The 16,526-nt window shown below is 34.9% G+C and overlaps 2 protein-coding genes across 3 annotated transcripts in view; one reads left to right on the plus strand and one right to left on the minus strand.

Moving 5' to 3' along the window:
- Window positions 1-11,264, minus strand: part of pbx3a (pre-B-cell leukemia homeobox 3a) — a 46,572-nt gene extending 35,308 nt beyond the window's left edge. For both annotated transcript variants that reach the window (XM_051894033.1, XM_051894031.1), the window contains exons 1-2: window positions 10,556-11,264; window positions 9,242-9,315 (exon numbers count right to left, since the gene is read on the minus strand). In XM_051894033.1, coding sequence (XP_051749993.1) covers window positions 9,242-9,315; window positions 10,556-10,731 — 250 coding nt within the window. In that variant the 5' untranslated portion in view covers window positions 10,732-11,264. The remainder of the gene's footprint in view (window positions 1-9,241; window positions 9,316-10,555) is intronic.
- A 2,186-nt stretch (window positions 11,265-13,450) lies between these two features.
- mapkap1 (MAPK associated protein 1) overlaps window positions 13,451-16,526 on the plus strand; it is a 38,889-nt gene continuing 35,813 nt past the window's right edge. Inside the window, exons 1-2 of the mRNA XM_051894030.1 lie at window positions 13,451-13,650; window positions 15,847-16,287. Coding sequence (XP_051749990.1) covers window positions 16,014-16,287 — 274 coding nt within the window. The 5' untranslated portion in view covers window positions 13,451-13,650; window positions 15,847-16,013. The remainder of the gene's footprint in view (window positions 13,651-15,846; window positions 16,288-16,526) is intronic.

The following is a 16,526-nucleotide window of genomic DNA, read 5'->3' on the forward strand; positions in this document are numbered from 1 at the left end:
ACAATTGTGAGAAATAAAGTCAGAATTGTGAATTATAATGTCAGAATTGCGAGTTATAATGTCACAATTGCGAGATATAAACACACTTATATATATAACCTCAAAATTGAGAGATATAAACTCACTTGTGAGAAATAAAGTCAGAATTGTGAGTTATAACGTCACAATTGCGATATAAACTCACAATTGTGAGAAATAAAGTCAGAATTGCGAGTTATAATGTCAGAATTGCGAGAAAAAAAGTCAGAATTGCAAGTTATAATGTAGAATTGCGAGATTAAGAGCTAATGAATAATCATTGCAAAAAGAAAAGAAAAGAAAAATGTCCGCATAGTCTAATAATCATCAGATTAGTAGATTTATCAAAATAAGCATTATGCCAGGTACACACTGCACGATTTTAGCCCTGATTCTCACTCGGCGACAGTTTTGTGGAAATTGCCAACAAATGCCTGAAATCGGAGGCAAATAGATGCTCGTTCATGTGAGTGTGTATGATCAGAGAAGTTTGTAGACCAGACAGATTTGTCAGCGATTCTTCCTATTGAAGTGTTAAGTGTAATGTGTGACCCCCGTCACCGATCCGTCCTGTAACGTGCGAACAACAGCAACTAAATGCTACCCCAGACAGTCGTGTAGTGAGAGAAGAACGCCGATTTGACGACTGTAAATATCATATAGTGTGTATAGCTGGCATTAAATGCAGCCCTAGTGTATTTTATCAGGTTGTTTCAGCACGTCTCAGTTAAAAGTCCCTTGAACATTCAGCTACTGTATTTGATCACGTCCACCGTGAGATTCCCAGGAGGCTCTATTGACACGACTGATAGACAGTCATAAACCAAACCTGCTAAACAAAGATATAAAAGAGATGCGAAGATAAAAGACGAGGGAAAAGAGAAGTGCACTGTGGGAAAATCGAGTCCAGTGCAAAGAATTGATGAGCTCTTTCTTTTAACAAACCTGGGTGATCTCAATCATATCGACATACTGACAGCATGTATACTGTATATAGCGTGAAGTCTTTTATGCATGTACAGCTTTAAAGGTCTACAAATATTTGGAACTGGAATTGCATATATTTGTGTGTCACAAGGGATTCGATCTGTCTCTAAAAATCAAGCAGAACAGAATGATATAAAGTCAAAAGATGGTAAATACATTAACTGTGTTATATGCTGAAGTTAAATATATTTATTCATCTAATTTATTATAGATTCAATAAAATCAACCTTTAAATTGACTGTAAACCACAAAGGATTTGTAAGCATTTGTACGTCTCTAGGGTTTACATTAAAGATGCTGTCAGTTTGTTGATATTGAATGATGTTGTGTCTATCCAAACGTATGAAAATGTATGTGTGCTAGAATGAATATGAATACCTGCTAATGAGATTACATGAACAAACACATGCATTACAGAATATAGGAAATTTTAGGCTGTTGTGCTTTGCGGCAAGTTTTAAGCTTCCGTTTGTTGTCTTATTGTCTCACCTCTGAAAAATGAAGTATACCAACTTCCAAAACGGTTATGAATAAAATATCAGTTTCTTCTCCTCAGCAGCAAATGAGGGTTACTTGCCTTGTTAAGGCAGAGAAAATGCTGATTAAATTTTCATTTCACTGCAGTCTTTTTGCACCACACTTTCTGCTGTGAAATATCTGATGAACAGTGGACGAGGGTCATGTGTATCAGAGAGGAAACTACATGTCTGTGACTACTGAGATTGATTTTATAAGAAACTCTATTTTAAAGCCAAATCTGTTTTGTTTTTCTTATTAGACGAGTAAAAATAAGATGTCTCTACTAAATGACTGATATCATTGAAATAGGTATTGTGGGAAATCACCTCTTTTTGTGACATCACTAGACTCTGGAAATAAAAAAAAAAAGTTAGGAGAGTGGCCAGTGTTTTTTTAGCCAATCAGAAAGCATCTTTGCCTGTCAATCATTGCTGACATGTCTTTGGAGGGCCAATATATACATATATATATATATATATATATATATATATATATATATATATATATATCCAATTTGGAGAACTACTAGAAATTACTAAAAACTACTAAAAATTATTTTCAATTGAGAAACAGAAAATGTCCAGTATGTCCAATGTAGTCCAATTCTGAACTATTTTTTTTTTAAATAAAGTGACTGCTAGATAACTAACTAAGTCCAAGGCTTATTCTCTTTTCTTCAAAAAAAGTAAAAAAGTAAGAAAAGTTGCACATATCAAAAATCCACATTGTCAATTTATACTAATATCCATGTGATCAAGGCCACTTATTCATGGATATGAGATAAATGTTTAATTTTGCAAGAATTCAAGTTGTCAAAAGTGGCCCTAATTTAAGAATCACCAATATCGAACTTTATGTTATAATGAATATTAACATTTTCTTCAAGAATGGCAGAGTAGCCAAACATAATAGCACAATCATAAAGATTTAATTCAAGCAAAATGAAGGAATTTCTTTAAAGTTTGAATGTTATTTTTATCATGCACCTGGAATAAAATGAAGAACACACCTGCGTTGCCATGAATGAAAAAATGCGCACACACAACTTCCTGATGCATATGATAAAAAGAGGTAATGGCCTTGTGTGAAAGTCACAGCAGCCCAACTCGTGTTATATTTTCTCTATATAAATATACAACCCTTCCCTCTCAGGCTTTTATCCCATGTGGAAAAATTATGGACTGCAGATCACAAATGGCACTCATATCGCACGCATGTCACAGGGGAAATGTAAAATATTAAAATAGACGAGGTGTGTGTGTTGGGGGGAGGGGGGCATTTACTTTAGGGAAATGAAAAATTAATGCAGTGATACTTTAGATCAGTTTAGTTAACCTGTCGAGAGTGCGAGGTTGTGCTGACAGACCAAAATCAGTGTCACATCTGTCAGGTGGTCTTGACAACAGACTGGTAAACATCCACTTTTTTTCATCGTTTTTGCTTAATATCTTTTTATCATGGTGTTTAGGTGATTTTTAGTGCAAGTATGAAGCCAGTTCTCACTGCAAAAAAAAAAAAAAAAAAAAAAAAAAAAGGATTTTCTTCCTCAGTATTTTTGCCTTGTTTCCAGTTTAAATATCTAACATTCTTAAATCAAGATACTTTTACATGAGAAGCAAAATTATTTAAGATATGAAGTCTTCACTCTAAATTCTGGGTTTAAAAGCAACCCAATTTGGGTTGAAAATGGACAAACCCATCAATTGGGTTGTTTTAACCCAGCGGTTGGGTTAAATGTTTGCCCAGCCTGCTGGGTAGTTTTATTTAACTCAACTATTGTTTATGTATGCTCAACAGCTAGAGAATACCCATAATGCACTGTGAGGGTCGTGCCGAATGAATTCCCGTGTCTTGCCAGAAGATGGCGCCTGCAGCTAAAACATCTATCCATGCATTTTCCAAACCGCTGGTCCAATGTGGGTACAGCGTAATATCATACAGGTATAAATTCCTTTTTAATTTATTAATAAAGGGTTTAATTAAGGTTTATACATAGTTTCCATGACAGAGCTCATTACTACTGGAGCCAGTTTGCTAAGTTTCACCTATGAAATGCTTCACAAACAAAGTTATACAATACTTTTTGTCTTCATTTTTAGCACTAGGTCAGTTTCTATTTCAAACCTAACAACTTTTTTTTTTTTTTTTTTGCTTTTAAAAGATCTACTATTTTTCTTCATAAAAGACAATGCACTAACATGTACTTACTAAAAATGCATTGACATTAGCTGAACCGAGCACATTAGCTCAAGAAATGTACATTGTGCTTTTAGTTCTACACCGACATAGAAAGTACATAAGCAGGGAAGGAACGCCGGGGATTTAAATCAATTATGCTCCATTCTCATGTCCATTTTCCAGGCCACTGATCCATGCCGCCCGTCTCTGACAGTCCTCTACAGCCTACAGGGTAAGCAAGCTGAACACAACCTGCCTGGGCCGAGTGAGTGTAATGATCCACCCACCACAGTCAAGCACATCTTAACCACTGTGCAGCCCAGTTAATTGCACAACTCACTGCCATAGTGAAGGCGAACAGGAACAGCAGTGAATGCAAAGGGAATATGTGTGCATAAACACAGGTATGACTTTCAGATTCAGAAGCACATATTTATAATCGTATTTAGGTCATTTTTAGTCATGTTCATGGTTTTCTAATACTTTATTATGATAGTGCACTTCATAATGCCAATATATTAGAAATATTGAAATGGTGATCATCGCATTTAGTGGTGCTGCATGATACCTCAAAGTAAGAGCCAGATTTACGAAATGGGGCAAATTAGCGTGAGAACGCATTTCCAAAAAAGCACAGATGAGAGTGGAAAGTTTTGTGCGTGATCTAATGACGACATGCAAATTAAAGAACACAGACACAGCTGGATCATTTCCATAATAATCAACGCAATCTACCAAGAGCAGCGCAAATTAGCATCTGATTTAAGACATGCTTTTTTGGGCGGTAAATAATAGCGCAAATACCAGTAAATTGACTAGCACAAACCTTAGTAAAAAACCTTGCATGATACATTTAATTACTCTCCTCCCATAAATTTTGCATCTAAAAAGGGAAACTCCTACAAGGTCAGCTGCAAAAATAACCCTGTCCACGCCTTTTCAGCGCTAATTTTTAACTAGGTGTCTTTAGTAAATCCTGACAGTAGTTTTTTAACAGCAAAAGATGGTTTGCACTGGCACAAGCTGTTAGTAAATCTGGCCCTTAGTGTCTTACTAAAGAGAGGTTCCCAGCAAAAAGGACTTTGGCTAACGTTCTGGCATGGTTCTCTCAAATTTATGAACAAACATTCCTCCAGGAACGTTAACAGAATGTTCTTTCAACGTTATCTGGGCTTTATGTTCTCAAAACATTAGCTCTTTTTTTTTTTTTTTAATACATCGTTCATGGAATGTTTTTCTGAAATGTTTTTTTGGACGTGCATATAACATTTTTTAAATGTTACTACTTTTTTCAGAATGTTCAGACTGAGAACATTCAAAAGTAACGTTCTCATAATGTTTGAAGAATGATAAAATGGAATGTTTCCTTATTCACATAACGAAGAATATACTTTTTTAAAACATTTAAAATGTGGACATTTTAAACATTCGGAGAACATTCAGAAAAAAATAAAGTTAAAGGGGGACTCAGTATTATTTTAAATACACTGTTTGGAAGGTAGTCGGGCCGATACCAACAACAAACGTCTAACCAATCAGCATTAGGGGGTGTATGATTGTCGAGGAGAAAGAACGAGCAAGAGGGAGATTTGAAACTAAGAAAAAAAAAAACTGCAGAATGAGAAATGGGACACAATACAAAAGAGCTCAAAAGAATATCACTGGAATGAAGGTTTATGCCTGGCAAAACGCATTAGGACCCGTGTTTATATTAGAAAAGATTTCCAGCGCTGGAGAGAGCTAAGTGGGAAGGCCTGAAAACAGACGCGGAGGCTGCTGTGATCCCGCTACTCATGTGAGTAATACTGTTTTGATTGTCTGGAGCTGCTGTGCTGTTTGCGACTAACAGTGAACACTTTGTATTTACTCTTGTGTACTGTACGTTCATTTTTTGTGCTTCCAAACATTTTTTTGCAACTACTTCTTTACCATTTATAAACCTCTAACAAATCACTTTATGTTTAGTGGTGCTGCATGAAACCTCAAATCATGTGTCTTATTGAAGAGAGGTTTGCTGTTGAATTTCTAAGAAAATTTACTTTTTTAAAGGGGTCAAAAGTTATTTTGATTATTGGGTGTAATAGAATAGGTTGACATGCTTTAAAATGTACAAAAAACACATTCTTTTTTCACATACTGTACATTATTGCAGCTCCACTATTCCCAGTCTGTCTGAATCACGCTGATTTCAACAAAGCCCCTCCTGTTCTGATTGGCCAGCAGACCAAGAGCGTTGTGATTGGACAAACACCTCAAGCATGTGTCGGAAATGTAATGCCCCTCATTATAATCGTGAGCTTCAGCTTCCAAGGCTTCTAAAGCATTTATAAACACACAGTTAATAATAATGTCATCGGTTTTACCGTATCAATTCGTGCCCGAGTCAGATTTTTAAAATGCGGATAATCAACTTTGCAAGCATGACTTGAGCAGAACGTTTCACAGTGATAAGTAGATTTGCATATAGCCGGTGTTCTCCCAGGTTTGCTGTACACAGGCAAACTTTTGGGTTGTACTGATCAACTTTCTAAATGAATCTCTTAATCTCTGATTAACCTCTGAAAGCAAAAGCGGTTTTGCTTTCGCATCAGACAGACAGCATGACAACAACACTGCAATTCACTGAAACCTTACCTTCTTTCTTTGCGTATGCTTTGGGTGGGCATTATGCTAATATTTCACATTGTGACATGGACATTTGCGGAAGTAATATCAAGACTTCAATTGAGGCATTTTAGGCAGGTCTGGAGCAGCGTTCTCTGTTAGATAGAATAAATCGCTTTGTGGGACACTGTGAACTTTGTAACTTTGCAGATTGTATACATGCACAAACAGACACATTACACAGTAAAGAAAAGGAAAACATTAAAAAGCATCATATGTCAAATTTAAACTGAATGAGGGAGCCGATCCACATCTAGAAAGCAGAATATCATAGATATTGGGCCAGCAACCACCCAGAACACCTTGCAACCTCATAGCAATGCACTTACAACCATTCAGAAAACCTTATCATATCATATAACATCAACCTGGAAAGCTCATGTGCATGTTTTTAAGAAAATACTAAAATCTCGTTGCTACTACTGCTTTACCGTTCATAAACCTCTAACAAACCACTTTCTGCATTAATATTATCTCTATTGCTAACACAACAGCCAACATCAATGTTTATGTAGATATTTATTTAATTTTTGTTATATTTTATAGTTTCTTTTAATTCAATTTTATTGCTCAAATAGGCATATAATATTCAGCCTGATTTATTTCACTCATTAGCTCTGTCAGATTGCGTCAATACTAAAATGCCCCCAGTAGACTTCAGAAGTGCTTACTTAATATAAAGCACGTCTGTAAATCAACCTAATGAATCAAATGCAATTGCTTTGCTTTACTTAAAGCTGACAATTGATTTTGCAGAATGAGAGATGCATATTTACAAATATGCATGCACTGCAAAAATTGTGTTTCTGAAAGTATTCAGTGTTGACAGGGGAGTTGCTCACTACCATGGCAATGTCAGAATGTTTACTGCGCTGGCACTGAAGCCCGCTGTCATGACTAAGGAATGTTTTGTGCTATTTCTACACAACCAATCGCCCCACAGAGTTCACCAATGAATTTCTATGGCTTTCCAAGGCATTTGTGATTATGGGATAAGGATTTTTAATTATTTCATAGATTACACTTAAAGCCAGATAAATATTGTAAAGCTGAGCATACCTAGAAAAAAAATCACTATAGCTATTTGATGTTTCCATGACTGATTTTACTTATTTCCATGACTTTTCCAGGCCTGATATTCTCTGATACATCCAGGTTTGTCCTGACCCTGGGAACTAGAGAGGCATGATACTGCGTAAATTGATGATTTTCCACCTTAGATTCACCGATATGAAAATTTTGGCCAATACCAATAACCGATAATTCTTTACATTTGAAAGCCGATAACCGATATATTGGCTGATAAATCTAAGTCAAAGTTTTTATATAATTTTTGAGAGCGTGATTACAAAAACAAAAGTCTCACCATTAAAAGCCATGTCCCAAGCACACAATTATAATGTTCTCATTATAATATTATGTAGCTTATATGACAGACTTGCGCTGTACATTGTACTTAACTTTTTTTCCTTTTTGAAGTGATTTCAATCATATTTCAAGCATTTCAAAACCATAATGGCAAACAGTGCGCATCTGAAGTGTCTCAGCTTGAAGGAAATAATTCATTATTTATCGGCTTTAATATATCGGCCCAATTTTCTTAACATTAAAAATGAACATTTATCAGCAGATACTGATATGGTTGCCGATATATCGTGCATCCCTAGCAAAAATGGTTACTTAAGACTTACAAACATGAACATTTGGCTACTAAACAAAAGAACATGTAATTTAACCTAGTTCTGACATTTTTTTTTTTTTTGGTTGAGCCTAAAAAAAACAATAAGAAAGTAGGAAGCATGTGAATCAAAACATGAAATATATGTAAATCAAACTGTAAATATGTAAATTAAAAGGTTACATAAAATATCTTAAACCATTTAAAGGTAGTATGACAGACCTAAAAAAAAAATAGTAAAGTGATGACTAAACATCATCTTTGAATAATGGAAAATCGATTTTTACGAACAAATTTTATTGTAAGATTTTTACATCAGCCTAGTGAGCCTACACATATTTATTAATTTGAAAGAATTATTAATAAACAAATCAATTTAATGAATGATTAAATTACTCAGCTATAAAGAGTCACTTGTTTCGTTCCCAAATGAATCAGTGTTTTTAAACAAGTCGGTTGAATTAATGATTCAATACACAGTCACTTGCAAATTGACAGGCAGGCAGGACATCCTATCATTGCATTCGGACCAAATGCAATGATTGGACGGACATTTTTTTGGTCCTGAGACTTCCACAGAAGATATATGTACATGTTTTAATATTTAGACCACTTCTATTTTTGATTGCTATCAGAATTTGAAGAGAGTTTCAACCAGTATAACAAAAAGTGTTTATGAAAAACATTGCCTACCCTACCTTTAAATATCAACATATATCTCAGCATAATCTGAACCTCTCATAGTAACATGTTGACCTAAAAATGGGCATATTCATTGCACATTCAAAGCTGATGAGCAAAGCATCTGCTAGATGCACATTTTTAATTTCTGTGTTTCTGCAATGCCTACGTCAATGAGTAGCTCTAAAACATTAAAAATGTCTCCAGCCCTCTTATTGTATACAGTGCTCTGTTAACACACAATCAAACTGTATTTTTTCTCAATAGTAGGCCTACTGAAGATATCAACCACACCGTTACAAAATACATCATCAGAAAACATTGCATACGCAGCTCATTTACACTTCGGTAAGGAAGCATCTGTCAGTGTAAAAAGCACTATTGTCTGTAATAAACGTGAGCTTCTGTAGCACTGGTGGTGGCTATTGTGAATTTAACAGCGGGCTGTATTGAAGTGCACCATCCGTGCAGGTGTATTATGAGACCGTATTGTGTGGGGCATAAAGGAGCACTTACCTGTTTTCTCTTTGATTTCACAGAGCACGCTGAATAGAGCCGGTTTCATTCTGTGACAGTTCAGCCCATGCTTTCTTTCAAAGAGAAACACAAGTTATTTAGAAGATCATATCATTCAAACATGCAGTTAAAATAGCATTTTGTCATTAAAGTTCCTCTACTGTGCTTCTAAATATATTTTGCAGCATTGTGCAAGTTCAACCAATGTTTCTCATTAGGAAACCAACATAAAATATTATTATGTTTCATGTGGCATGTGTATTTATATAGAGAGCCTACTTTTAATTTACTGTTTGTAAGGGCAAAGGTTTATATAAAACCATACAGTTATGGTTAAATCAACACCAGTGTGGTAAATGTATATGGTGCATCATTGATCTCTACAAAAGTGGTAGTCTGCAACAAATTGAACTGTATCTATATAGAATATGTTCTACATTGTTAATATGATTAAACACCCACTGATTTGACACATAACCGATTTAATGCTTTGTCCTTTAGCAGCAAATAATATTTTTGTTTGTTCTGAAAACTGTATTTTTCATAAATGTCAGGTCAGGGTAAGTTGTCACATATGTTTTATCATTTTAAATTTCTGTAGGCCATACTTTATATCATTATATATATATATATATATATATAGTACTGTCAAACAATTCATCGCATCCAAAATCAAATTTTGTGTTTACATAAATACACACACATGCATGTATTATTTAAGAAATCTTTACATATATACATGTATATTTATATATAATTTATATTATATATAAATAAAAATATTTTATATATAAATGTAAAATATTGTTGTTAAATATGCATGTGTGTGTATTTATACATTTTATATATATATATATATATATCATGATTAATCGTATATGTATGTATGTGTATATATATTTTATATATATATATATATATATATATATATATATATATATATATATATATATACTGTTTGTTGTTCATAATTGTGTTACTGTTAGCATATGCTGAAAACCTATTAAAGGCTGTTTAATGACATACTGTGACAACTTACCCCATATCGTGTGACAACATGCCCCGCTATAGGATGTGTGGCATGTTAAATGAATTGTATCTTTTTTTTCTTGGCCAACAGCAGTGAATGTTCTAGTGCCCAATAGATTTTGTATTCTAGACTGTGGAAATTGACTTTTAAAACCACGCTGATAAATATTCACTGGTGTAAAAAGTGTGACGTGCGGAGCTCCTTGCAAATACACGTTATCGTTGTTGTTATTAATAAAGTGTATTAACATGGACGGCAATGTAAAGTGTCATTGTGAAACTAACTTTGCCTGAGCCTCGTCCAGGCTCTGGTCGGTGATGGTCATGATCTGATGCAGAATGTCTCCGATGTCCTGCTTGTTTCTCGCGTCTGCTCCATCATGAGGCACCGGTAAAGCCACCGGGTGTCCGGCGAGGGTCACGCCGCCCAGGGTGTGCATCAGATGACTCTGCTCCTCCATCCTCCGGCTCAAATGACTTTGAAGTATTTTTTTTAATTCCACACGATAGATATTTTGATGTTGTCCTGATTATATCAGCTACATGAAAATGATGGATGCGTAAGAGTCCCGAGTTCGCGAAAACAAAAAGTGCTTTAATAAAATGATCCTCTGATTTCCAGTGTCAGAAACAGTCTAGTGCACTTTGATGCTTTGATTGTTCATCATTTACCTCGTTGCAATGTTTCTTCAGCAGTTACACACTATTAGTCCATCCAGTCCATTGGCAGCTTCTGCAAAACTTCAGAAAATCCACCTCTATTTGATTTTCGTCCTCGAGTCCATCAAAAGAAAATAAATCAGAAATCAGAAAATGTGATGAATATAAGTTGCAATAAACCCTTGGCGTTCCAGTGTTCTTTCTTCTTCTTGTTGTGTTGAGCTGTTGAATAATACAGACAGGTTGTTAAAAGCACATTCTCCTCTGGATGATCTACAGCAGATGTAATGGCTTGTGAGAATATCCGTGTGGATCGCTGTGTGTGTCTCGTGCACAGCAGCTCCTACTGATGATGTACCCAGTGTTGCACAACAGCGTGCAGACTGTCGGCTCCGCCCACCCGCGGTCTGTGCTCACAACTGCAACATTTTTATTTGTATAAAATTTATATTTATATAGTATATGTTTATATTAAGATGTTAAATATTCATGTGTGTGTGTTTATACATTATACGTATACACACACATGCATATTTAACACAAAATATATTTTTATATATGAAATATTTATATTTATATATAATATAAATATAAATCTATAAATATACATGTATACATGTATATTATATATATGTATTTATATATACATAATAAATACACACAGTACACACATTTGTGACCCTGGACCACAAAACCACCAGTCATAAGGGTCAATTTTTTTTAAATTTTTGAGATTTATACATCATCTGAAAGCTGAATAAATAAGCTTTCCATTTGTTATTATAGGACAATATTTGGCCGAGATACTATTTGAAAATCTGGAATCTGAGGATGCAAAAAAATCTAAATATTGAGAAAATCATCTTTAAAGTTGTCCAAATGAAGTCCTTAGCAATGCATATTCACTCACAAAAATGCATTTTTGATATATTTATGGTAGGAAATTTACAAAATATCTTCATGGAACATGATCTTTACTTAATTTCCTAATGATTTTTGGCATAAAAGAAAAATCGATAATTTTGACCCATGCAATGCTATATTGTTGGCTATTGCTACAAATATACTGTGCGACTTATGACTGGTTTTGTGGTCCAGGGTCACATATAAACACATACAAACTTTTATGCTGGAAACTATTAATCATTTGACAGTACTATATATATATATATATATATATATATATACACACACACACACATATATACACATTATTTTTTACGATTTTAAATGAATTCATCTGTTTTTTTTTTGTTTTGTTTTTTCTTGGCTGCTTATAGTGATATTGTGTAAAATTAAAATTATATATACATTTGCAATATAAATTTACACAATGTCATTGTAAACAGACAAGAAAAAACATAAATTTATTAAAAATTGTAAAAAAAATCAAGTAACCTCAAAATATGCTTCAATAAATTATCTTAATCAATATAACTGTATCAATTAACTAAGATTAAACTAACATATTTTTATAGGTCTGTTCAGGTCTGATCAGTAATTACTGCACATTTAAATTTTTTACAATGTGTGTCCATGATGCAAACATTTGATTTCCTCCTCCTCCTCATCATTATCATAAAAAACACAATATTGTTATAAACAACTCCAAAATAAATTAGTAAACAATCAAATATAAATTTATATACTAAAATATATATATATATATATATATATATATATAAATAATTTTTAAAGCATGTATTTTAAAAGCATATTTCATAACAATGAGGTCCAATTTAAGTAAAAAAATATAATTTAATATGATTGAATCAAGCTGATTACAACAGCAGCAAAAGTCATTTTTATGATCTGAGCAGGTATAGCTCCCTACAGTAAAACTGCATATTTTCACTTTTTACAGTAATTTTTTTTCGCTATAGCCAAAAATAGAAAAATAATTACTTACTATTTTATAATCTGATGCTATGTAGTAGTCTGTATTTTTTTTTTTGTTTGTTTGTTTTTTCTACATAATAAGTGTGCTGCATCCTCCATATTAGGCCATTACAATGTGATTTTGCAAAGAATAGTGTCAATATCTTGCATATTGAGAATATGTCATATTGTTTCATCAGAAGACTTAACAAACAGCATTATCAATTTACAGGAACTGCACAGAGATTGAGAAATGTGTAATTTAGAGGACAACAACATTTACATTTAAAAAAAACTTTCATCGTCTGTTGTTTACTTTAATCAATTACAGAGTTTCTGTAAATTGATAATGCTGTTCTGAAGTCTTCTAATGAAACAATATGACATATTCTCAAGATGTACTATTAACACTATTCCTTGCAAAATCACATTGTAATCACAAATCACTTATTATGTGAATAATATCTATCTATCTATCTATCTATCTATCTATCTATCTATCTATCTATCTATCTATCTATCTATCTGACAAAATGTAATAAAATAAAATAAACTCTGTCTATCTACTTTCTCTTGGCCTCGATTGGCCGCATGCCTTGTCCATCTTTGGTTCTCGAGGGTGTTTCCCAGAGCGGTGTACTTCCGGTATGAGGGGTAAACCCGCAGGAAGTAGCTTACAGGACCACCAACACAGGAACAACAGAGTAAACAACAGACACATTTATTCTGTTTTTGGGACGATATCTTCACAAGTATGAAATGAGACAGTCCAGTCTCTCCCTCGCTCAGACGGTGTGGCGCGTCTGTGATGTTTTCAGCCGCTGTTACAGGCATGAATGAAGGTAATGATGGGGTGATGTTTGAGGCTTACCGAGCAGATTAGCACGAGCGTTAGCAGGGCCTGACTAGCGCGTTCAGTGAGCTGTTACTTACGTGTGTTTTATCAACACTGCTATTCAAATATAATGTTAATGTTATCAGACAGCAACGTGAGTGCAGTTGTGATCAGTTCCCCTTTATAACGAACACAATTAATGCGGTTAAAAATTTAGAAATTGTTAGCTTGCTGGCTAATTAGCATTTTAGCACCATCATTTCTCATTTTGTTTACAAAATTATGATTTTAAAAACATTTTAACATGTAGTGTAATTATTTGGTACGGTTATCCCTGCCTATGTCTTAGTCTAGTTAAGAAGTTTGTTGTTTGGGTTTTTGGTGACAGGAGCGATCATGACAGCTAGTGTCTAGTTTGTAACTAACCAACTGTATGTATATACTTTACTGTGTGTTTATATCATAAACATCCTCATGAGAACAAGACCAGAGCCTGGAAGACTGGTTTATACCACTGTATAACCCCCGTGAACTAGTTGAATGGATTTTACAGTTTATTGAACTTTTTTTTTTATCTTACTTAACTAATTTTGTGCTGATGTTGTTATTTATATGGCCAAAAAGTAGGATGAAGTTCTGATAACTTGTAATGTAAACCATATATTATAGCAGACTACTTAAGTAAAATGCATGTAAATATCAGTTTTCACTTTATATCTCTTAATAATATATATTATCTTAGTAAGATGATATTTAAATACTTAGTTTAATGACCAAAGCTGTAGTTTTTATTGTAGCGGTCAAAACATATAATGTAATGCAACACAATGATGATGAACAAATAAAAGTTCCTCGAAAGCCTGTTGTATTATATTTTATGCTCACACAAGATTTAAAAAAAAAAAAAAAAATGTATGGATAATCAAGTAAACCTAAAAGTTGCTTCAGTCCATAAGTGTTCATCTTTAAATATTACTAACAAAACAAAAGTTATTCTTACATTTACTTTATAACAAGCAGTAAAGATTTCACAGCTGACGTGGGATGTTTTTGCAATTATACTAAAGACCTTTTACTTCTAACTATCATCAGAAGGCATGTAGATTGTGTATAACAGGGATTTCAGGAACATTTTGGTAATTTAGAGACCTTCGAAATGTATGTATTAAATATATATATATAAATGGATGGAGTCGGCACATCCGGACAGAGACCCGGAGATGGACATATAATCAATGAAGGTGCTGGATGTTATTTAAGACAATCAATAATCTTCTTAAACCTCAAAATAAAAGTATCTGTCCTTCTGATGAGACGTGTAATAACTTTAACAAATACTTCAGTGCTACTGTCAGTGTAGACAATGTTTTGAAATTGGCCATGTCTATGAGTTCATCCACGTTTTCTCGACCCTTTGCCTACTGAGGTCCTAAAAAAGTGTTTACCACACATTTGCCCATCCATTACTTCAATTATTAACAATTCCTTAGCCACCGGCCAGGTTCCTCTGGCCCGTAAGACCGCCACTATCAAACCAGTTCTTAAAAAATCTGGTTGTAATGCTGAAGATTTATCTAACTATAGTCCTATTGCGAACCTGTTTTTTCTGGCTAAGGTCCTTGAGGTAGTTGTTGTTGGCCAGCTACGGTAATATCTGTCTAAAAACAATTTATTGGAACCGTTCCAGTCTGGATTCAGATTTGGACACACAGAGACTGGACTTGTACGTGTCACAAATGACCTTCTTGCTTCTGCTGAGACGGGTGCTTGCAGCATTTTAGTCCTATTCGACATTAATGCTGCTTTGGACACCATATCTCATATCATCCTCCTTGATAGGTTGCGTGTTTTGTTAGGCATCTCTGGTGTTGTGTTCGAATGGTTAAATCCTATCTAACTGATCGTTTTCAGCATGTTTGTCTGGGGAAAACACATCTGAGGCAACATTAGTTCAGCAGGGCGTCCCATAGGGTTCAGTACTTGGACCCATTTTGCTTTGCATCTATATGTTGCCACTTGGTAACATCATTAGAAAGTATGGTCTGGCGTTTTGGGTTTGAGAAAAGCGCAATATAAATAAAATGTATCAACATCATCGTGATACAGTATGCTTTAAAGGTTAAATATATTACTTAAGAGATTGTGTGATATGTGTAGGTGTTGTGACTTAATGGTTAAACATCTGTGCTGTGTTACCCTGCAGGCAGGCATCCATGTCCCACCATGGAGAGGAGAAAATAACCCCAAAAAGAAGGAAAAGAAGACGCTGCATCGCTGAGGAATCTTCAGCCTCTAACTCCGACTGAGGGTCGGCACATCCGGACAGAGACCCGGAGAGCGACAGAGGGGCGAAAGGGGCTGGTGCTCAGAATGGCTTTCCTCGACAACCCCGCCATCATCCTGGCCCACATCCGGCAGTCCCACGTGACCAGCGATGACACCGGGATGTGCGAGATGGTCCTTATTGATCACGACGTGGATCTGGAGAAGTGCCATTCGTCTGTGGTGTCCGTTGGCGGAGGCTCGTCCGGGGGTTCGTATGGCGACGGCAGCAGTGGAGGAGACGGCCAGACATGTGATCTCTCTCAGTCTGTCGACATCACATCCAGCTGGGACTTTGGCATCCGACGGCGCTCCAACACAGGCAAGTAGCTGTCTGACTCAGACTTTTCTGCTTTCGGGGCCCTGAATCCAGCTTACTGATGTGGTTGGTACAGGTAAAGACGTATCGCCAAAAACCTTCTCACACCTGGTTTTAAGAAAAGTGTATATTGGCCAGCTGCACTTTTTCACATTTGCATCATTTCCATTTGTGGACAGTTGATTACAGCATTTCACTAGATTTGTGATAAGAGCTGTTTGTAAACCTGTTCTCACAGAAAC

This window comes from Ctenopharyngodon idella, chromosome 5 (assembly GCF_019924925.1).
Source record: "Ctenopharyngodon idella isolate HZGC_01 chromosome 5, HZGC01, whole genome shotgun sequence".
Classification (NCBI taxonomy): domain Eukaryota; kingdom Metazoa; phylum Chordata; class Actinopteri; order Cypriniformes; family Xenocyprididae; genus Ctenopharyngodon; species Ctenopharyngodon idella.